The sequence below is a fragment of the Camelus bactrianus genome, chromosome 15 (assembly GCF_048773025.1).
Source record: "Camelus bactrianus isolate YW-2024 breed Bactrian camel chromosome 15, ASM4877302v1, whole genome shotgun sequence".
Classification (NCBI taxonomy): Eukaryota; Metazoa; Chordata; class Mammalia; order Artiodactyla; family Camelidae; genus Camelus; species Camelus bactrianus.
The window spans coordinates 29551489-29574585 of NC_133553.1; the positions used below are offsets into that span (position 1 = coordinate 29551489).

The 23097-nt window shown below is 41.2% G+C and overlaps 3 protein-coding genes across 3 annotated transcripts in view; 1 reads left to right on the forward strand and 2 right to left on the reverse strand.

Annotated features, from left to right (window-relative positions):
- Positions 1 to 3074: 3074 nt before the first annotated feature.
- Positions 3075 to 11127, reverse strand: SF3B6 (splicing factor 3b subunit 6). Its single transcript, XM_010948580.3, has 4 exons — positions 10838 to 11127; positions 8177 to 8295; positions 3517 to 3655; positions 3075 to 3347 (listed from the first exon to the last, which is right to left on the reverse strand). The coding sequence occupies exons 1-4, from the start codon at positions 10865 to 10867 to the stop codon at positions 3258 to 3260; spliced, it is 378 nt and encodes a 125-aa protein (XP_010946882.1). The 5' UTR covers positions 10868 to 11127; the 3' UTR covers positions 3075 to 3257.
- Positions 11128 to 11203: 76 nt separating this feature from the next.
- FAM228B (family with sequence similarity 228 member B) overlaps positions 11204 to 23097 on the forward strand; it is a 46192-nt gene continuing 34298 nt past the window's right edge. Inside the window, exon 1 of the mRNA XM_045511881.2 lies at positions 11204 to 11268. The gene's annotated coding sequence lies outside the window, so the exon portion shown is untranslated. The remainder of the gene's footprint in view (positions 11269 to 23097) is intronic.
- On the reverse strand, positions 11537 to 17465 carry TP53I3 (tumor protein p53 inducible protein 3). Its single transcript, XM_010948579.3, has 6 exons — positions 16889 to 17465; positions 16502 to 16644; positions 15138 to 15405; positions 13740 to 13952; positions 12665 to 12861; positions 11537 to 11912 (listed from the first exon to the last, which is right to left on the reverse strand). Exons 2-6 carry the CDS (start codon positions 16637 to 16639, stop codon positions 11730 to 11732), a joined length of 999 nt encoding a protein of 332 aa, XP_010946881.2. The 5' UTR covers positions 16640 to 16644; positions 16889 to 17465; the 3' UTR covers positions 11537 to 11729.

Genomic DNA, 23097 nt, shown 5'->3' on the forward strand with positions numbered 1-23097 from the left:
CTTGTTCTATTTTTGATTTCTTCTAATTTATTTCTAATTTTTAAATAAAATTACCACCAACCCTCTAAGCAGCCCTATAAGGTAGGTATTACTTGCCACTCATCTCACAATTCTGAATTTAACTGAAGGAATATATTGTGTTCAAATCCCATAGCTTAGCAATCAAATGTGGCATGTGAGCACTTATGGTGATCGATCATGAAATTTGGACTTAAGAGTAAGAGGGATGAATTCCCCTCTTGGAGAAGTACACTTTGTGCATCTAAACAAATGAAGGTTTTGAGCCATACACTAACTCACTTTGGGAAGTTACTTCTGAAAAGAAATGTGTGCTTACTTTCATCTAGATTTGCTCTAACTTTACATTGTGGAATTACTTCTGAGAAGAATCTATGATTCTGAACTTGTTTCTACATATACTGCTTACTTTCATCTACATTTACTGTAACTCACAGGAATTTTCAGTCGGGTTTTAAAATCAGCCCGTTTATTGATATGGGTTATGTGTATGTCAGAGGAGCCTGCGGCAGTGTGGCTAAGATTTTTCTTTTAGTTGGCACAAGTGAGAAAAGCTCTTGGCCATTGTCAGGGTTGTTCTATCAGTGATGACTTGGAATTGTTTCAAGAATAAGAAGGAAGGGACTGGTAATAGGTACTGTTAGGTTCCTTCATAGACTCATTGATAGCATGTCACATGATGTCATATATACAATATGGGGCCCCATTATCTTGGCTAGTTTATCTATCTCTTTTGTCTCCAAGAAGTCCTGGCTGTTTCTCTGCTGAGAACTGAGTTAATGAAGAGGCAGTGCTGTAAGACGGAGAAAGTCAAATGAGAAAGGGGCTGCTGTGCTTTTAATCATCAGTCCCTGTGCCCACCTCTATGGTAAGACCACAGGGTGCTTTTATATTTATTCCTTTCTGGGGAGTTTCGTTCAGAGTATCTTGGTTCCTAGCTATCCTCAGTGATACAAAAGTCTGATAATTTCTCAGAACTCAGCCTGTATAAAAGACAGTCACAAAAAAAATAAAAAAGACAAGTCATGTTTTCTGCTGTGATACCAATAGGATAACTAAAAATAGCACTAAGGACCATTTCAGGTGCTCATTATGGAGTCATAGAAAAGATCTCCGTCTAGAGTTTACAGCTAAGGTGGTAATAAGAGATACTAAGAAGAGGGGGAAAAAAGTAAATACCTACCAGCTAGCACCTGAAGAGGCTATAATGCTAGGCTTTGCAGGCCCTGCTTTACTGACATTCTTAAAAGGTAATGCAGAAAATTATTATGCAGTATGACAAGATTTTGGGCATTGTCCTATGGGAGCCACTGAAAGTTGTTAAGTAAGAGAGTGATTATGAGATATATGTCCTGTCACTCGTTTTCAAATTTTGGTCAATGAATTCTCCGTTCATACAAAACCCTTCTTAGAAACTTGCAGTTTAACCTAGATGAATGTAAAGCAGTTCTGGCACACATGTGTATGCACATACATACACACGGCCACAATCATTCCCTGTTCTCTTAAAAGCAGTTTGGGAAACTGACCCTTTAATGCCTGGTGCAGAGGACCAGTTGTAACTGTGTCCTTAGCATTAGTACCCACAGACGTGGCACAGAGGAAAGGCTCAGTATTTGTCCACTGCTTTAAAGTTCTTGTAACCTAACTGGGACAGGCTACAACATTTCTGAACAACTAGAGGGCATTTTTTAAAGTCTTAACTTTAGGTCATGAAATTCACCTAAAAGATATGTATTTATTAATCCAAATGATGGGTCAGCTGTAACTGCCAATAGAAGGAATTGCCCCTTGTTATTAATTTGAAACAACTATACTAGAGGCAAGTCAGTCTGCCACTTAAGACAAATCACACTATAAGTAAGTCTAATTTGTTTTCCCTTACAAAAAGGTCTTTTAGAAAATTCTTTTTACATTTCTAAATACCTAAAAGTACACTGTGCATTACAAAAACTAATAAGGAACTCATAAAAGCAGTCACAAGAAAATTACAGCTGTGGCTTTGTCATATGCCTGCTCTTCTTAGAAATGACTCCTTCTGCTCTTTTTACAGTGCTTTCAAAAAGCACTCAGACATAATTAATAAATAAGACAATTATTTCTTCATTTTCAATAGTAGGCTTTGTGAAGACAGTACAAAAAGTATAAAATAGCCCATTTTCTTGAAGTAATGATAGATTTCAAAGCTAAATTTAAAAGTAGAATAGGCTTTGTCCATTTAAATGATTCACTGCTTGTACCTTTCAAATTGATTTTGGGTTATAGTTATATACAAAACAATTAGTCCATGTTTTTCCATTTGGCCCATGCCTAAACCATAAAAAGAAAATTACAGCTATCTCCTCCAAGCTGCCGAGCTATGACAAACATGGTAATAACCACACTATTTCCATGCCATGGGAGTTTGTGATTATAAGAATAAGCATTAAGTAATTTATTTATAGCAAAGATATACTATAAGCTAAGGTCCAAAATATACACAGACATTTATTAATTAAAGGGAAAGACTACATAAATACATCTTAGACATGCAGCAACCAATACCACCCCCCAAGCAGCTAGCTCTCACATTTCTAACAGTGGTATCATCTGAATGACCATTTCTAAAATACACCTCTAATGACAAGGGTACCCATACTGACAAACGTGTTTTGTTAACTGTAAAGCAAGTACTATTCAAATGTACTCACGTGGCTAATAACAAGTTGATGTTGAAAAGCAACTTTTATGTAAACATTTTATTCATTTATCCAACATGATAAACTTTGGTTTCCTTGTCTGCAAAATGGAGATACTTACCTTTACTGAGTTGTTACAGAGATTTTATTATTAATAGACATTTATAAATAATAATATTCTAACAAGTTCCTCTGATGGCTAAGCAATGGACTGGACACTGGAGACACTAAGAATATCAAAAGGTTCCCCCCGCCCTTAAGAAGCTCAGCCTCTAGGACCACCTTCCAACCAACAATTCTTGCTATGGTTCAACTGCTATTTTATTATTTTTTTCTCCTGTAATATAGGAGGGGAAATTTCAAGAGAAAACACTGACATGTTTTACAAAAAGTTACAAGTTTATTAACATAATATATCCTAACATATATCAAAGTTTCAAGCAAGTCATTTTGAATCTGAAGTAAGAAATCACAATATTCAGTATTAATTAAAAACAAAAAAAGGGTGTTAGTGGTCATTTGTGGATTTTAGTCCAAAATGAAAATGTAGAAAGAAAACGTTTACTTTGGTGGATCTGTGTTGATGCCATATTTCTCCTTGAGAAGCTTCAACTGTTCTTCCTTCTTCTTTGTGTCCATTTTCTGAAATGCCTAAAAATGTAGTAGGCACCAAAGTTAACCAGTTACCAATCTACAGTCAAATGCATTTCACCAATAGCACTAGCTAGAAAGGAACTCAGTGCTCATCTCTCCTAATGGTACAGTTCTCCACAACTCTTACAGGGTCTCCCCACACAATGAGAACCGTGGGTATACTTACCCTGTTGGCATTATAGTACAAAACCACGAGGTATCTGTTACAAACATTGAATCCTGACAGGTGATCACACGCATTCTTGGCATCGAAGATGTCTTCATAGACTACGTAAGCTGTTCCTCTAGTTTCCGGTGTGTTCCCCCTACAGAGTTGAATTGGACTTAATTAAAATACACATTTACCTGAAAAGCATCAGAAGAAATAGATATTATGGACAGGTATGCTAGATAAGCCTGTAATTTCTTGAATTAGGTAATTTTTGTTTTTAAGTCAAAAACCTCAGGTTAAACTTATTGTTATATCAAGAATACTGACATACCTACTAAAGCAATAGCAGCAAATAACTAGCTTGGAACTCTCAGAGTCTTCATGCTCACTGTTTTAGTCTTTCCTACTTCTCACAGTCAATTTTCAGTCTTACACTGGAAAGTGCAGTACTTAGGAGTGATGGCTCTTATTAGTCAGCAATGTCTAGGATGGGGTTTTTCTTCCTGTGCATTCATGCAACAGAACGAATGCTCCAGTTATTTGCCACACTAGTCCCTTGTTTCTAAAGATTTTGATTTTCTCCCTCACTCTAATTTTAGTTCCAATTCTTAAAGACAAGACCATCCCCATCAACATAGGAAACTGATGTTTCTGGGTATCAGATGTATGTATGTATCAGATCCATAAAAATAAAACTGATTTTGTGTCTGCAGAGGAAAGTAGGGTAGGAGAAAAGCCTCTACCAAGAAGACAGCAAAATTACAAGTGATACACAGGAAAACAGCCAACCACCACCCTTTATGGCTAGGAAGGGATGTCCTCCAGTGCAAAGAGAGAGTTAATGTAGTTTCCTCCACTTTTCTTAGAAGATTCTTTGCCTTTTTAAAACACAATACAGTCAACTCCCAACTTTCACACATTCACTTTTAGTATCTGCACTTTCATAAGTTACACAACCCTATGTAGCTAAGGGAAAGGGTTAGGTTTCTATAGAGACTTGGGCTGAAGTGTGCTTGTAGATGGGGTTACCGGTGAGCCAGAGCAGAATGCTGGAAGGTGGCTAGAAGTGGCAGTTGGATCTCGCTCAGAGATACGGGGCTGCTTCTTGCCATCTCCTGTCCCTACCTCACCAGCTCCCGTTAGGGGAGGTGTGAGGAGCAACAAACTGCAGGTGACAGATGGCCATGTGCCTGTGAGTAGGGACAGCAGGCAGAGGTCCCATTCAGCTTATGCTCCAATGAGCTACAGACGGACCCCTTGCTTCCATCTGTGATCCAGCCACCCAGTGCAACTGTGGAATGAGGTTTATTAACTGCCATAGTCCCTGCATAGGGTCAAGGAAAGGCAGGGGGCTCACTGGAAGGGGAGGCATCTGCCTAGATTTGATCTGGATAAGACTACAGTCTTGGGCCCTGGTCAGAGTTTGTGCTTCCTGTAAAAGGCGATGGGACAGGAATGCGGTGCTGGGGTGGCTGGAGGGTGCCAGTGTCACTGAAAGCTCTGTCAGGCTCCATGGCTTGATGAAGAATTTTACAACATTCTTTACTCTCTGCAAATAGTCTAACAACTTTTGGACTTTTGACTTTTTAACTATTTTCAAGCATGCTTAAGGTATGAAAATTGGGACTACCCAAAGGAAAAAAACACTGTCACAAAGATTTTCCAAAAAATTCTACCTAGCTTTTCCTTCAGAAGAAAAGCATAAAAAACTTAACATTTTAAGTTCCTAAAGGGCAAACAGGGTCTTATCTTTTATTTTATTCCCACAGTGCTATACATACAGCAAGTGCTAATAAGCATTTGAAGGGTGGAAATCTGCTTTCTCCTATCAATCATCTCACATACCTTTTCTTCAGGAAGCTAACAAAACAAAACAAAAGCATCTCCCTTCCTCTTACAACTTCTTAGGAAGTAGAACAGGGACAGATACTAACCTCATTTTAAAGACTTTCCATCTCAAGGGCCTCAGCCCCTAATTATCAACCAGTATCACGAGATCTACATTGTAATTTTAATTTCAAAAAACATGTACTTGGTACCTACTGTGTGTTAGGCACTGAGTCAACATTATTTTCTTGATTGGTAGTAAAAGCTTTTAGTAACAAGAAAACTTAATCATGTAACAACATTTCTAAGCTTCAGCTGCTTCATGTATGTCGGCTGTATCACCTGCCCTACCTCACCCGTGGTTTTAATAATTAAAATATGTAACAAGTATGACAGGGCTTTAAAAAGTTCAAAGCACTGAGTGTCTCCTACATGCCAGGTAAGGTAACCAATCATCTGGGTTTGCCCAAGACTGTCCAGGTTTTGGCACTGAACAGCCGTGTCCCAGAAAACCCCACAGCCCTGGGCAAACTGGGAAGGCTGCTCACCCTAGTGCTGGGTGCCAAGTATGCCACAGAGCATGACCGCAGCTACAGAACAGAAAAACATCTGTTTCTCAATCTATAACTTAAACACTCAGACCCAAGTTCCTGCACACCAAACTTTTATGAATTTATTCAACAAATATATATAGTGCTCTTTGTATCTGACAGACAGTGGAAATCCAATCGTGAAAAAGATGACCATCATCCTTCCCTTCAAGGAGTTTTATTCAAGCAGGATAAAGACATTATATAAATAAATACAAAATAACTATAGTTCATGAGAAATATAAAGGAAGTAGAGAGCTGGGACAGAGACTAACAGGAGGCCAGGCGGCTACTTTAGCTAGGGCAGTCTAGGAAAACCTCTGGCACTGAAGCTCAAACCTGAAGAATGAGGAGCCAGATATTAGATGAGCTGGGTGAAAACCATCCCAGATGGAGGGACTAGAAGTAAAAAGACCCTAAGCTACTCTGCACATTTCACCTTGGTTTTCTGAAACATTCTCTAACTCCACTGATACAAGCATCTCTTAATTATGTACTACTAATACATTTTGTAATATCGTCATAAATTAATTGCAACCCACACCATCAATTTCTATATTATTCATTTACTTACATGCACTGGGTACTTAACATGTATCAGGCACAGCAAGAGCTGTCAACATAAAGTGAGAAGAATATATGGTATCTGCCCTAGAGGAGATCATAGGCTGGCAGGAGAGACAAGTGAGCACACAGACAAAACCATGTATTAACTAGAAGAGATGCTATGGGAGCACAGAAAAGGGTGGCTAATGTACACTGGGAAGGAAATACTTGATGACAGAGTGCTTTCACAGGCACCATCTAATTTGATCCTTACTGAAATTCTTTTAGAAAGATTCTATTTCATAGGTAACTAAAGCTCAGGAGTACTAAATATATTTTGCCCAGTTTCACATAACTAGCAAGTGCCCAGTTAGTATCTGAATCTAGGTCTTAACAAGCAACCTAGTAAATTTATCAAGCTGCCCCCGTGTTAAAAGCTGAAAGGCACTGTCCATTCAGATTATGTTACATGTGAGGAGAAAGCAGGGCCACTTGTCTAGGGTCACATGGCTAGTAACAGGGCCTGAAGTAGAATCTTGTCTCCTGACCCCAAGTCAGGGGATCTTCTGTATACCATTCTTGGATGTCTACAACAGGCATTCTTAACCTAGAGTCCATGTATACATTGAAATCACATGCAAAAATGTGTTTTCTGTAGAAAGGGTCCAAAGCTTTTTATCAAATATGAAAAGAGACTTCCTAAAAACGACAGCTGGTCTGTAACACTTTATTTTCATCCCCGTTTGAGTACCAATGATGACATACTTCTAGCTCGTGGTTTACTTTTCGGAGGGATAGTAATCATTGAAAAGGAGAGTCCTCAAATCTCACAGAGTTCTTCTAAAAGCCAAGAAGGTGCTCTCTAGTCATAGAAGAAAATTTATTATGAAAAAGATATTCCAACTAAAAATAAAGATCTTAGACATCCTTCTAGATGGACTGTTAGGTAATTGGTTCATTTATACTAGTTAAAGTGACAGCGGCTGTGGAACTGTGTAGACATTTCAATTTAGAGTCAGAAGATTTTAATCACTAAATAGCTACGTGAAGCTAGAAAGGTACTTTTACTCTCTGGGCCTTTGTAGTCTCACCTGTGAAGCACACTATCACCTCCACACAGGGCTGTAATGTTGGTGATGCAAATAAAAGCACCTATGACAAGTGACATGTAGTAGGTATTCAATAAATACCATTTGAAGATATGAACTCTCGACTTCAGATTAAATTAAAAATTGGATTTGTGTAATTATTTTACTCTATATTTTAAAATCTTCAACAAAAAGCTGTAGTTGAAAATTATTTTTACTTTTATCTACCTTTACACAGCTTATTTTGAAATTCTGGAGTCAGTAAAGGAGACAGTAAAGACTACTGAGAAAATTAGAGTTAATGAATATGAAAACCACAGTACAGTACTTCTTTACAAATAGTAGGTATGTATAAATGTTAGTTCTTTCTTTTCCCATTCATTCCTCTCAAACCATTCATTACTACTTCATGCTCTCTATAATTTCACAACTGCTATTCTTGGCTCTCACTGAGCTGGATCATGAGGGTCTCCATAGGTACTTTTCCTTTACAGAAAAACTGCATCTCCCCGATTTCAGTCTATTAGTTTCTGGGTTCTCAGGCCTGCTGTCAGCTATAATTCTGAGAGTATAGATTTACACATTTTCTTTAAATGACATTTCAAAAGTCTCAGTAAGACTCACACTCTGATTTGACGAATAGGTCCGTATTTCCCAAATATATCATACATTTCTTCAGCTGTGATTTTGTAGGGCAAATTTCTTATATATAAAATCCGATTTACTTCGGGTGGAAGTCGAATCTAAAATGAGAAGTAATGTATTGTCATAATCAGCAGCAAGAATGCTACCATTAAAAAAATTCTCATAAAATAATAAATTCAAATTTAAAAATGACATATAATTTTAAAAAGCCAAGAATAAGAATTATAATGTTATTACTGAAAATGGCATGCTCTCCAGAAAAGCAATTAGGCACTGGCTTTAGGTAAGACTGTTAGTTAGATCTAATAAGGGACTATTACAAAACCCTGGCTTTCAGTCACTACAGTTAAACACGGATCTCCAACCTCGTTTAAAAGTCCTCAATGCCACAGACATGTGTGGGAAAGAACAAGGGAACTGTTCCTGTTTGTTAGACAGTAAGACTCCCACTGATGACCCTTCTCTCGTTTTCTAAGGAACTTGTTATATCAATGATCTCATCTCTTTGAATTTACAGCCTTTCCCTCAGCATTAGCTTCTTTTATTCCCCAGGTGAGCAGTTGCTTATGTACTGCCAATTGTTACACAACTCAAAACAGTTATTTGGATCCCTCTTCATTCATTCAACGAACATACTGAGCACCTTCGTTATATATACCCCAGGCGAGGTATAAGGATTACAGAGTGAAGGGAAAAAGACAAGGTTTTTTTGCCTTCCCTGAATTTATCAGCTCTCTACTTACTATCCTATTTTGCTCTTTTTTTTTTCTCTTTTCTTTCAGTCAAGCATCTGAAAAAAGGAAGTTTATACTCACTGCCTCATGTCCTTTACTTCATGACACTCATCAACCTACCGCACTAGCTTCAACCCCAACACTGATGAAAACTGCTTTTATGCGCTAAGACCTTTCACTTGCAGTGTTCTATTCTCATCATACTTAACTTCTCTGTGGCTTCTGACACTGGTGACTATTACCTTCTTGAGTATTCCTGACACCCTATTTCCTTGGCTTCCTCCTCTCTGGCTAGTTTTTCTCAGTCTTTGTCATTAAAATAGGCTCATCCGCAGAGTTTTATCTTTAGGCTTCTTTTCCTGACTCTCTAACTCCTTAACTCTGCATTCTCTTTAATGTCTTAACCACATACGTTTTCCACACTAAGTCGATGACTCTCAAATATGTATCTCCCATCGGGATTTCACTCCTGTGCTCCTTATTAACATACTGAATTACATACTAGATATTAATTTGCTCAATATTTATTAAACTGGCAACTATTTCAGACATAAACCTAAGTGTTGTATAAATGGAAGAATAACATACTTAATACCCTGTCCTCAAACTAGTAGTGGTGACAGTCAACAAACAAGTACAATAAAGTTCTAGATTTTAAGATTTAAGGTTAAGTTCAAATAGACGATAAACACTGTAAGACAATCACAATATAATTCTTTAGTAAATCTGCTTTCTCATTCTGTGAGACACTATATCACATTTTCTTTTCTTTTGCCAAACCTGTCACCACTCCCTCTAACATCCGGGTTGGGCTTTATCCTCTATTCCCTACCCAGTCCAGGAGATAACCTTCACTCTTGCTTATTGGAGAAAATAGACACAACTAATGGTAAGTACCTTATATTCCATATACATTCATCCATACCCACCCACTTTCTTTCTCATTACTCTATCAACCCCTCATCTACTCCAAATGACTCCTGAACTTAACCCATCTTTCTCCTACATCATCAGTTTCTCCCCTCTACTGAATCATTCTCATTGACATACAAATACATCTTACACATCTTAAGCAATAAAACACTTAACTACCTCCAATTTCTCTTCTCCCTATTTACACAAAAACTAGTGGAAAGAGCCGTCTCCATTTTCTCAACTTCTACCTTCTTTTCGTCCCACCGCAATCAAGTTTTCATCCACTGAAATGATTCTCATCAAAGGTAACAAAAGTATTCATCTTACCATATTCAATTATGTCTTCACCTTAGTATACCTCTCAGCATCTTAGCGTTGACTACTCTTTCTCCAGAGACAATGTTTCTTAGGTTTCCATACATCCCAGTCTCTAAATATTACAATGTAAGCAGTAGCGTTTTTTGTTTTACTCATTGCTGTATCTCCAATATCTAGACTAGTATCTGGTACATAGTAGGCGTTCAATAAATATGATCGATTAACTGTATCCTATCTCTCAAGTCTGGTACATACTAGGTACTCAAAAATATCGCTGAATTGAAACATTTGAGGATCCAAAGATCTCCATGATCTGGGGAGACTTCCAGGCTCCGGTTGCCTGTTAACAACATTAAGCTATTTACTGTGGACTCATCTGTACTACTGACGTTTAGGCCAAGGAGAAGATCCTGACGCCAGGTCCTAGATGCAGGTGAAGCAACAAAGGCTGTAACACTATTACTGACACTAGGATAGCCGACTGAACTCTCAAAAGGGGCAGGGGTGGAAGTGTGGCTCAAGGAGCATATCCCTAGGGACGGGGCCAGGATGAAATGCCCTTTGATAGGCCAGTAACGTCTGGGCTTCCCGCGTGGGGACAGAGGAGGGCCCAGAATGCTCTGATCACGCAGTGAAGCGCTCCCCCGCCTAGGCAGAAGTCCCCGACACTCACGTTAGCCCTCTTGGCCGCTTGCATCGCCATCTTGGCGGGCTTATGAGGTTATCGCAGCAAACACTGGAATTCTTCCGCACCCCTCCGGAGCTCGCTCAGCTACGAGGGCAACACCACGTCAGATGCAGGACAGCGAAATCCAGACCCCGCCGGAAGCTCTTCTAACACGCCGGAAAATCACCGTCCCATGCCGAGACGTGCTGACGTAGTCTCCCCTTTCGAAAAGACTCCGGTGCAAAACGGGTTTAAGCCAGTTACGAGGCCGGAAGGTTGAAAGGCGAGGTTCAAAGACGCTTCCGGGCTCAGGACAGGAAAGGGCGGGGCCTGAGCTTAGGAAGGGGGAGGTGTTCCGGTCGTGGCGGCCCTGATCAGCGGAAGCTGGCCGGAGGAGGCGGGTCCTGAGGAGGCGTCTGAGCTGGGTCTGCAACCCGGTGAGTTGCGGGAGTTGGCGGGGATAGAGCTGGGCCAGGGGCTGCAGGGCGCGCGTGGATAGGTCTGGGCCTCTGACGGTGAGCAAAGCCGAGCCTGCTGGCTTCTGGCTGGTTGTCATGGCCGACGCTGTACCCGTAGCCCGACCCCCTGGTGCTGCGAGCGGGCAAGGCTGAGCATCCGCTGACCGGGCCTCTTATGTAATCCCCGCGGCCGGCGGCGGGCTCCCACCCCACCCCCGCCCCGGCAGCTCTAGTCCACGCACCACCCTGTAAGTGCGCTCTCTTTATTTCCAGAGACCGGTTTTACACTGGTCATTTGAGAAAGCTGGGGGAGGACCAGGGGATTGATTAAAGGCGGGCCTGGAGTAGCACCGGGCTGCCTGACTGCCTACAGTGGAGTTTCTCCAAATTTGCTCTTGGAAGTCCTTAGGTAGTTGTGTCCTGTACTGCTGACTCCTGCTTCACTGGGGCATCTCCAGGACGATTTTGCCCACGTTCCTGTTAGTCTCCATGTACTCATGGGCCTCTTGAATTTTATTCATGAGGTAGATTCTGTCCAGAACCGGCAGTAGACGCTGAGGGCCCTTCATGGAGAAGTGGGGCAGAATTTGTTCTGTGAAAGCCTTCACCAGCATTTGCTTGTACTAAAATAAGGAAAACGAGACCATCAGCCTGGACAGAGGTCTTACTTTACCACTTCCCATCCTGCTTAGCTTTTCTGCTCTCTCTGAAACGTGAATTTATCTGAAAAGACACACGGGGTACATAGCCCCTTCACTACCAGCATGTACATGCATGCCCCCAAATGTGTAAGCTCTGTTCCGTACCAAATAAAGACTGAAGCCTGGAGTAAAATATTAGTGTCACTGACAGCTGAAGGACTGTTTTTAAATTAAGGCTTCAAGCAGGGGGCAGCCACAGACAGGACTCACATAGCTCAATTCAAAAAGGATACTTAAGCTCTGCTATCCCCTACCAGGTGTGAAATCCTGTATTGAGAAACCTTCCCAATGCTGGGACCTGCTAGAAAGCCACACAGAAAAGATTTCAGGAACATATAATCTGCTAAAGACAGAGGCTTACTAACCTTACTTACCTAAGAGGCTTTCTTAGCACATGGGGAAGAGTTCTGTCTTTGAAACTTTTAGAACTATTAGAAGTATTTCCTAATATGGTCAATGCTTAATGTATTAAGTATTAGCTAACCTTTTTGCGAGATATTGAGGCCTTTATCAATTAGTTCTGTAAAATAAGGTTACCTGTTTATCCACAGCAGGGCAGGTTTCTACACAGGCTCTCTAATTCAAGATGTGACAACATTTTACTTTTTCAGGATTATGTGGAGTCACACTTTTCTGGATAATAATTAAATCACATATTTTCACTCATCGCTCACCTTTTGGTCCCTTGATCTTAGCAGACTGGTGATCAAACTTCCTCGTTTAAAAAGTAGCTTTGAAAACAGAGGCCCACTGATATCAGCTCCTCCCATCAGACCATAGAGAATCCAGCGACCGTCAAGAGCCAGGCAGTTGACATTTTTCTCCCAGTAGGATCCACCTATGCAGTCTAGAATAAGGTTGACTCCAGCACCTTCCACATGAAACAGATTTTGTGATGCTAGTCAGACACAGAAAGCTTGGTGCAAACTAAGAATTCCATCGTATTTTTGCAGATATATGCATATAAATAAATACAAGTGCAAGCAGTAAATCTGTAGGTGGAACTTGAAACATGGTTACAAATGGGGTTAGGTAGCTGAACTGTGTCATACATGTGTGATACATTTCATCTTTTGTGATCCTTGCCATAGCAAGAGGGAAATGGGGCAACACCATGATGTGATATTTCCCCTGACCTCCATGTAAGTAGAGAACTCACTGTCACTCAGGAGAACAGGGGAGATCCACTGCATGCTACAGGGCAGGCTACTTCATATCTAAGTTATGAAGTATCTGCACTAGGTTGTCTAAATCATGGCTTTGCTAGCTTTTTCATCTCTCCTTTTCAACTCGTGGAAAAAATGAGAAGGGATGAGCCAAAAATTGTTAACAGATTTGGCTTTGGAATACAGAGATATGCATGCCTACTCACCCATTTAGGGAACTACCTACCCAAGGCTCCTATGACCAGCTCCAAACTAGTCTCTGCCTCACACCTCCTGTTAATTCACTGCAGAGTGGCTGGTTGGGAAGAGGTCCTCAATGATTCCAGGCCAACACTGTGTGATTATCCACTTTCTAAAACATGTATGAATCATATCACTTACAAGAATGCACAGGGAAGCCATCTTAGTCCTAAATACTGTTTGCCTATCTTCAGTGGTCAAACACCAGAGGACTGGAATTTGGCCTGAGCAGCTGTTGTGCTTTTAGCAGAGGGAAGACGGATCCAGAGGCAACTTTGCGGCTAGTGAGGGTTTTATTGAATCAACTCTGAAACTCCTGTTGAACCGCAGAAGGTTTGTTTACCTTTGGTGAATTTCAGTGCTGCTTCAGAAAAATCCTCTTCTTTGTAATTGAATCCAGCAACTGCTCCGAGCTTTTCTGCCATTTGAAGCTTGTGCTGGGAGCCAGCTGTGACCAGAGGAATAGCTCCTGCCATCCGGGCAAGTTGGATGGCAGCTGTGCCCACACCACTTAATCCTGCATGGATTAGCACAGAGTCTCCAGCCTGAACATTTCCTATGACAGAAAGTACAGGAACCATTCACTTGACTTTGCAACTGCTACACATTTTCCACACAGGCTTGTTCTACTATGATCACCTGGCCCTCGGACCACCAAATGTCAAATCTCTTGCTGTCTTATGAGAACATATTGACAGTTCTTTTCATCTTATTGCCTCTGGTCCAAGTGGGAAACAACTTTTTGAAACAGAGTTATTAGCAGCCACATCCATAATCTGTTTTACCTTTGAAATAATATCAAACATATCTCCAATCTATGCCTGAATGAGTAAGAATAACCATTGCTCCCACTGTTACCACCTGAAGCCAGCCCCTCTTCACTCTGAAATGGGCCTCCAACTGATCTCACAAATCCAGGCACAGCACAGGCTTGTCCTGAAATGGAGCTTCCATTATGTCACTTTCTCCTCAAAATGTAAAGTGGTTCTTGATTGGCTTTTGTGTCAAGTCCAGATAGCCTGCCAGATAGCCTGCCATTCAAGGCCACCACAATCTAGTCCCAGCCTTATCTTTCACAAATTATAATTGTCATCCTTCACTTCTTAGTGAAGCAGCTAATCTCATTTTGACACTCTTAGGCCACCTTGGCTTGCCTTCTGTCCATCTCTACCACCCTTCAAGGCCTTCTCTTCCAGAAAGTTTTCTCTGACTACCTTTGCCCACACCGACTTTTCCCATCTTGAGGTTCTGTTGCGTTAGAGACAGGGCCACCTTTCAGAACTCTGGTTGTCTATTCCCAGTTACACTTGAATTCCCTAAAGGCAGGGACCCTCACGTGAACTCTTGGTTGACCTCAGTGGGACTGGGGAGGAATTAAAGAGTTGATTAAGTGGCTCCTTCTACTGCACTAGGGCACCCAGAGAGAAGCTCAGCATGACTTTGAGAATCTGAAACTACTGCTGGGCTTACAGTGTGAAGATGCTCACAGGCTTTTTATCTAGTGCTTTCCAGGTCTTCTTTCTGCCAATCATGATTTTCAGCCTCAACATCAAGCCATTGCTACATAGTATGAGGGCCTCATGCTACTGGAGTTACAGTAGGGTGAGGTGCTGGGATTGGGTGTGGCTCAGTGGCCAGCTAAAGCTGCCCTGCAGGACTGCTGGGTTTTGAGGTGGCTGAGTCATAAAGAAATTGGACTACGCTGTATGGAGTGAGCATGGGGTGGGGGTGGGGTCCTTACCCAAGAGATGTAATAGCTGGAAGGCAGTGAGCCAGGCCTCTGGGATGGCTGCAGCCTGGAGCATAGTCAGTCCTGCAGGGATGGGCATGAGGAGCCCTTCAGGGACAGTGACAAACTGAGCCTGGCCCCCGCCAGGCAGCAGAACCATGGCTGGGTCCCCGATCTTCCAGTGTCCCTGGCAGCCAGGCCCTAGCTCTGCCACGTGTCCAGATGCCTCAAGTCCCAAAATGTTGCTGGCTCCTGGGGGCGGGGGATACTGGCCTTCTCTCTGCAGAGATGCATTAAGCAGTGAGCATGATCAGAAGTCTGTGTCACCATCCCTGGCTCTCTTCCCAGAGCCCTTTGTTTCAAGACAAAATTCAGGATAAAGGTAGGTTTTTTTAAGTCAGGAAAAAAGAGATGAGGTAATTTGTTTCATGCAAATAAGAGACTGTAGGTCACATAATCAGTGGATGTCTAACTGGTAGAGTCCTTAGCTATTTCTCTCATCTAAACCCCTTGTTTTACAAATGAATAAATGGAGGTCTAGGCTGGGAAATGCCTTGTCCAAGGTGGCAAAGCAAATTAGTAGCAGGAACAAAACCATGTACTTCTTAATGATTATCATATATCAAATGCTAGGCACTGTGCTCACTCATCACAATCCTCAGAAGCCTCCAACCAGTGGCTTGAGACCAGAGGGACTCAACTAGGAGTGTGCATCAAAACCGTTTGAGGAGCTTTTTCAAAGTACACATCCCTGGGTCCCGGTCCTGTTTATTTTGAATAAGTGCCCCTCTGTGATTCTGGTGTACCTGTCTCAATTACTTCAAAAAATGCAGCTGGCCCAGTTTAGTGCTTCAAATAGAAGCTGGAAGAAAATTCTTAGGAATACTGCCCCCCTGCCAGCTCCAGGACTCTCAGAGTAGAAAGAATACAGACTTTGGAAGCTTAAGACAAAGACTCAGTTTGAATCACGGCTCCCCTGGTTCCTAGTGTTGTGGCCTTGGGCTCATTACTGAACTTCTGGGACCCTGTTTCTTTATCTGTAGAATACAAATGGTGAACAGGGACGTCTGAGGAGTTAAGGAGATAGATCAGGGCCTGTCACACACCGCCCTCCTCAACAAATGGTAGTTCCAGTCTCCTTACCTGGAAGGCTGAGCAGACAATGGATTGACACAGGGTGGACTCTGCTTTGCAAAACCCCTACATTTTGTATAAACAACGGATGCTAAATGGTTCTAGTTTCAGAACCCCCAGCACACACACCATAATGAGTGTTAACGGTAGTGCCCTAAGTCTTTCCTTCATCTGTCTGGTGAATGTTTACTGACAACCCTAGGGTCCCGCCCAGTCTCAGCCGCCGCCTGACCCTTGTGTACCTGGAGTAAGTCCGCCCGGTTCAGGGCGCTGGCTGCCACCTTCAGGAGGACTTCACTTTCCCCTGCGCTTGGCTTGGCCACTTCCTTCAAGTAAAGGTTTTCTGGTCCTCCAGGCTTGTCAAAGTACACTGCTAACATGGTCTCTGAGGACACAGGGTCAAACAAGGGTGAGGAGCCCGAGGTTCTTTGAGGGGCGCAGCGCCCCCTGCCGCCTCCAGGTGGACCCCACATGGAGAACACAGACTGGGACCGGGTGCAGTGAGGATGGCCGTGTGGGTTGGATGCGTTGGAGCAGGAAAACACTGAAGAGCGTAAAGCAACTTTCACTCCCTCTTACTTGGGGTACCCCGCCCGCCCGCGTCTCTGGAGCCCGTAAGAGTTACTTACTTGCTCCGGGCTGGCCCCGTCCGCTGCTCCAGGCGATACCGCGCGGTCCTCCTCTCCCTGCCGGTCTTCGGAGCAGAATCCCGGAGCCGTAGCGCTGCCTCCGCCACGACTACAATGGACGGCTGGACTCCCAGCAGTGCGAGGGGTGTGGCTGACCAGAACCAACCCTCCCCTTCTTCCTTCTCCTTCCTTATTTAAAATGCAAAGTTGGTTTGAAAAAAAAAAAAAACTAGTGACAGCCAATCAGATTTTCTTTTCCTTTGAGCTTCTGAAATCTAGTTTTCCTCTTGGTTTGGTATAAAATGCTGTTTATGCGCTTGCTTTGAGAAAACTTCCCTCTCTAGGCAACTAGATGGAAACTTTGCAATCCATTTCCCCAATAGGTCAGGCTTTTAGCCCATTTACGCTGTAGGTCTGGCTTCCTACCCTTCCTCTGGGCAGGTGTCTCGAGTAGAAAGGGCAAACGGTGCTGCTGAGATAAGAGAGGAGCCTTAGGGGAAAAGAGAAAGTAAAGACGTCCTGGAATTCTTGTCACTTGTGCTCTTCCTCTTGTCTTTCCTGAGGCTTAAAGGAGCAGCCCCTGGAAGATGCTGACCAATGAGGCAATTTAGCCTGGTTAAAAGCTGGATAAATAGGCTGCATCAGGGTTTCTCAATCTCGCCACTATTGACATTTTGGACTAAATAATTCTTTGTTGTGAAAGACTGGCTTGTGCAGTGTGGGACGTTTAGCAGCATCCCTGGTCCAACAATAGATACCAACAATAAAATGTAACAATAAAAAACATCTCCAGACATTGCCAGATATTCCTGGGGTGGGGGTGGGGGGGCAAAATTGCTCCTGGTTAAAAACCACTGCATTAGAAGAATTATACATGTATGTGCACCTGCACAAAAATAGGTAACTTTTTCTTTTTGTTGCAGCGACATAATTTTACCACCTCTTCACATGCCTTCTTTTATTTGATCATCATAATACTTTACTAAAAAGGAACTGAGAATTAGAAAGATTAATTTGGTTTCAAAGGGTACATCACTGGTGAGTTATCAGAGCCAGGAATCAAACTCAAATATCCTGGTCTCTGTATAGGGCTCTATAATAGAAAGAAAGGCTGCCCAGGGCAACAGTTTCTCCTATCAATTACAAAACCTCCACTCTCTTTATTTACTTCCCTCTGCTGAGCACACCTCTTACAAGAAGGTTACCCAAATTATCTGTTTTTATAAGGCCCATTTTCCAAAAATGCTTGTCAGCTACTATCCCTCCTCCTGCCATCTGTGTCAAAGCCATTATTACAAAAAAAAGGGACAGAAGCCAAACAATGTACTCAGAGAGAAAGTCCTTGTGAGGCCTTTTCTGGAACCTGTGTGGTGAATATTTCTTGCTGCTTTCATGGATAGGCTCTAATTCTCAGAAGGACCATGTCACAGGGAGGGCAGGAAACCTCTGCTGTTGGCTCCCTGGTGATTAAAGAATAAAATCCAAACTTGGTAGCCTGGCACTTAAAGTCATATTCTGTCTCTCTTCTCCAGAAAAAACCTGCTCATCTTTCAGGGCCCTGCTTATGCATCTCCTCTGAGGATTCTCCAGAAGGCATTTTCTCTCCCTCACCCTCACCCCTTTGGTTTAGGTAAGAACCAAATCTGAAGAATAATATCAGAGTTTTCTGATAAGCAATGGAAAACAATGGACCCTGGGAAAAAGCTTGACTTATAGAGATTTATAGGAAAGTGAATATTTCATAAGAGTGTTTGCCAAGTCTCTAGCCCACAAGGGACTCAGATGGAGCTTCATAGATGGGCGGAGTCCTCCTTGCTCCTGAGAGTGGTCAAGTACAGGGGTGTCAAAAAAACAAGGAGTCTTCTTGCCATCTTATATACCCCCAGCCTACAAAGATAGAGACCACTTCCCCTTTCATTGGTCTGCCATAGTAATTTAGGCTGTTCCAACAATCAAAAAATAATTTAATGGGAGCCAGCAGCCAGTCAAGATCTGTCAGAATGAATGAAATATATGCCCAGCAAAATAGAGCAGCTACAGGAAACAAATGAAAACTTGAATTTAAAAAACAGTTGAAAAGATTCAGGAGTACTACAAAAATATTTCTAGAATTAAAAAAAAAAAGATTTCCCAATTAAACAATTCAGTAAATGATGTTTTGAAGGGGATGGTCATTATTGAGACCTGAATTAGTGGTTTAGAAGATTAAGGTCACAAGATATGTCAGGCAACACAGCAAAACCCTAAAGAGATGAGCATTCATAAAAGGGTAAGAGATTTGGAGAATAAATTCTGGAGACCTCACCATGAAAATAACAGGAGTTTTAGAAAGAGGAGGACACTATATATAAAATAGATAAACAGGTTTCTTCTGTATAGCACAGGGAATTATATTCAATACCTTGTAGTAACCTATATATGAAATATATGTATGTATATTATATATGTATCTATATGTATGACTGAAACAGTATGCTATACACCTGAAATTGCCACAACATTGTAAACTGACTACACTTCAATAAATAAAATAAATAAAGAAATTTTTTTAAAAAGAAAGGAGGAGAAATGGATGAAGATGACACAATAGTTAAACAAGTGATAAAATAAAAATTGCCTAAACTGTAGCAGATTCTACAAATTGAAATGGTTCGTGGATTTAAAGGATGGGTTGACTAAAAAAAACCACATATCTGTATTTTGTAAAATTCAGGAGATTGAGGTATAGCTCAGTGGTAGAGCACTTGCCTAGCATGCATGAGGTCCTGGGTTCAATCTCCAGTATCTCCATTAAATAAATAAATGAATAAACCTGATTACCTTACCCCCAAAACAAAACAACAACAAAACAAAGCAAAACAGAAACCTATGGCTATATGCTGTGAAATTCTTAGTTCTATAGATTTCCAAGTAAAAAGAATAAGTTGCGTACAAAAGATTAAGAAATCAAAATGGCATCAGGTTTCCATCTGCAATCTGGAAGCTAGAAGAGTAGACTTACCATCTACTGACCAGAGGGAAAGGACTGCAACCCAATAATCCTGTATCCAGCTAAGTCAGGTATTTTTTTCAATTTGTCAGGGCTAAAATACATATATATTTGAGAATATGCAAGAGTTCAGAAACACATCACCTAGAGCCAGAAAGAGAAAGAAAAACGCCATATGATATCACTTATTTGTGGAATCTAAAAAAAGGGACACAAATGGAGTACTTACTATTTATAAGTGTAAGCACATTTGACTGTCAAAAAAAAAAAAAAAAAAAAAAGAGAAACACATCACCCGGATCCACCTGTCAATACTTGAGTCAAGGCTCTAACCAAATAACAGCAGATGGAGAAGAAACAGTTGTAAACAACAAACTTTGCAAAATATATAGAATTAAACTGATTAGATTAAAATTCATAGTGGATAAGGGTGGATGGGGAGTATATATGAATGCTAAATAAGAACTTTTAAAATGTAAGAAATTACTGTGAGGGCAGTTCTAAATAATAATCAAGCACTCACTGTACTAAAATGTCTCTGCAAAACTCGAAGTTGAAAGATGCTAACGATCTTACCTCACTGGTGAATGCCTTGGTGGGGAACACTTCCAAGGGAGGAGGGGATACAATCTTAAGGGAAAATAAGTTATATTTAGGAGAAATGTATCTGATTATGAAAGTTGGGAAATGAACAAGAGAACATCCAAATTATCAAGGTGGGGAAGTGGAAATGGTAGCCACTTAATAAAGCTGGCAAAGGAAATAAAAGGAAAAAGAGAAAAATGTTTAATAATAAAATGAAAAATAAAATCAAAAGCATAGCAATCATTACAATAAATTTAAACAGATAAATTCTCCTATTATGAGTCAGAGATTGCCAGATGACTTTAAAAAGGTAAGATCTGTAAGGAAGATATAAAAATTATGAGCCTGAATGCATAAAACAATAAAGCTAAATTAGAAATTCAAAGATAAATGGACAGAAGTGTAATCATAGTGGAAGAATTTAGTAAATCCCTTTCAGAATTTGAGTGATATAATAGAAAAAAATCAATGACACAGAAGAATTGGGTAGTGCAATCAGTAAACTTGATTTAATAAACCTTGCAAATAGAGTATGTCTATTTTAGGTCCATCGAACATTTATAAAATTAATTAAGTACTTGTCACCAAAGAAAAACCTTAACAAATTTTAGAAAGCAAGAATTTTACAGGCCTTATTTTCTCAATCATATGTTGATAAAATTAGGAATAAATGATAAAAAGAGGATACTTTGACCACCTCAGAAATCCCTTAAGTATTTGGAAGAAACACATCCTAAGATAACCTTTGGATCAAAGTGGGTACTACAAGGGAAATTAAAAGGAGGTGAGGGAGAATTACAAACTATGTAGAAATAAACCAAAGGAGAATAATCTTAAATATGTTTGAAATGTGCTCAATATTAAAGAAGAAACATGAAAAATGAAGAAACTAGATATTCTTAAGTTAGCAAAGTAACACAAAATAAACAAAAATAAACTGAAAAAAAGAATGAAAATAAGAGCTGACATAAGTAAAATAGAAAACAAATAAACAAAACGATAGTCAAGATAAATAAATCCAGAGGCTAATTCTTTATAAAAACCAATAACAGATGAACTCTATTGTGAGTTGGATTCAGGGAATAAGAGAGAAAGTATGAAAGATTTGGAATGAGAAAGGAGATATAACTACAGATACAGGAGTAGTTTAAAGAAGAATAAATTCAAATTACACATAACTTTATGGCAACAAATCTTCAACCCTAGAGAAAATGGAGGATTTTCCAGCAAAATTACTTCTCCCAATGGGAGGTGTGTTTTCCCCTCACCCCATTGATGTGCTTGGCCCTGTGACTTGCTTTGGCCAGTGGGATGGGGCACAAGTGACAAGGACATGGTCATTTTCCGTCAGCCTTCTTGGCCTCCTACCGTCCACAGGTGGTGTCCTTCAGCTTGTCTCAGGATGACGAAACGTACAGAGCAGACCTGAACCCAAACTACTGTCTGGGACTAAGCCCAGGAGAGCCCAGCAGGGCCCTGCATAGCCGTAAGCGAGCAAGAAATAAACAGTTGTTGTTATAAACTGTTAAGATTTTGAAGTAGTTTATTTTTGTAGCAAAGGTTGATTAATAAAGACAAAAATTTCTTTTAAAAATTAGCAAATGGAATTTAGCAATTTATCAAAAGTAATGTACTATATGAGTATACATATAAAATCAGTATTAGGAAATCTGTCACTACAACTCTAAGATCAACAAATTGGAGGAGAAAGCATCAGCCCTTGCCAGCCTGTGGTGGGCAGAGAAGAGGCAGTACAGGCTGTGGGTGGAGGATGAAGAAGTTGAGGGAGCCCAAGGGACCCCACAATAGCCCTCCAGGCTGAGGGTGTCTGATAGGGTAGAGCTCCTATCAGAGCTGGGGGACAGGTCACAATACATGGATGTGGCTGTGCTCACTGGAGGCTTGCAGCTTCCCAAAGAGGCAAGTTATGAGGTCTGTTTTCAGATGGGGAAACTGAGAGTCAGAGGGGTAAATGCCTTCTAGGGTCACAGAGCTTGTCAGTACAGAGCAGTTGCTGGAACCCAGGACTCGAGTCAGGCTGTCTCATCAGCACTTTCACCTGAAGGCTTCATTGAAGGGGAAGGAAAAAGGACAAGTGGAGGGAAGGAAGGACATGGAAATAGCTGGGCCAAACAGGAGGGAGAAGAAGGTATTGCTACAAAGTTGTAGAGGAACTTATGAGGTTTCCCTTGGTGCAACACACACTTTCTCCATCTCTGGGTGCGTGGACTTCCCAAAGGATCAGCAAAGAGGTCTGCTGGAAGCCCCACAAACATCCCCTGCCCCAACCCCTTTCTTTTGGTCAAAATATAAATTTTGGGATTGGGTGGTGATTTTCAGATGACTGGTTGCAATGGCAATATTACGCAGTCCTCCACATCTCTGGCCTCTTAAGCGTCTCCTCAAAGGATCATGTTTAAGCAGGACAAGCAAGATCTGTGCTGGCATGGGGTGGAAGCATGTGTCCCAGAAACTCAAATGTTGTAAGGGCACAGCTGCTGCTTATCCTGAAAATTAAATGGGAGTGGGGAGTAATCTCTGCCAGATGTCCAGTGGGCTCCTAGTACCTCTAAAGGGTCCTGTGCAGTTCTGCTGAGTTACCTTAAAACAGCAGCTTCTCTGGTAACTCAAGCCC

Bases quoted from the DNA above. Each gene is read 5' to 3' on its own strand.
- SF3B6 (XM_010948580.3), bottom strand. From the start codon at position 10,867: ATGGCGATGCAAGCGGCCAAGAGGGCTAAC. The intron at 8,296-10,837 runs GTGAGTGTCGGG...TTCTCATTTTAG, and splicing joins AAGCGGCCAAGAGGGCTAAC to ATTCGACTTCCACCCGAAGT. The intron at 3,348-3,516 runs GTAAGTATACCC...CTACATTTTTAG, and splicing joins TGTACTATAATGCCAACAGG to GCATTTCAGAAAATGGACAC.
- TP53I3 (XM_010948579.3), bottom strand. From the start codon at position 16,639: ATGTTAGCAGTGTACTTTGACAAGCCTGGAGGACCAGAAAACCTTTAC. The intron at 15,406-16,501 runs GTACACAAGGGT...GCATCTCTGCAG, and splicing joins ACCGGGCGGACTTACTCCAG to AGAGAAGGCCAGTATCCCCC. The intron at 13,953-15,137 runs GTAAGGACCCCA...TTTCTGTCATAG, and splicing joins CCAGCTATTACATCTCTTGG to GAAATGTTCAGGCTGGAGAC.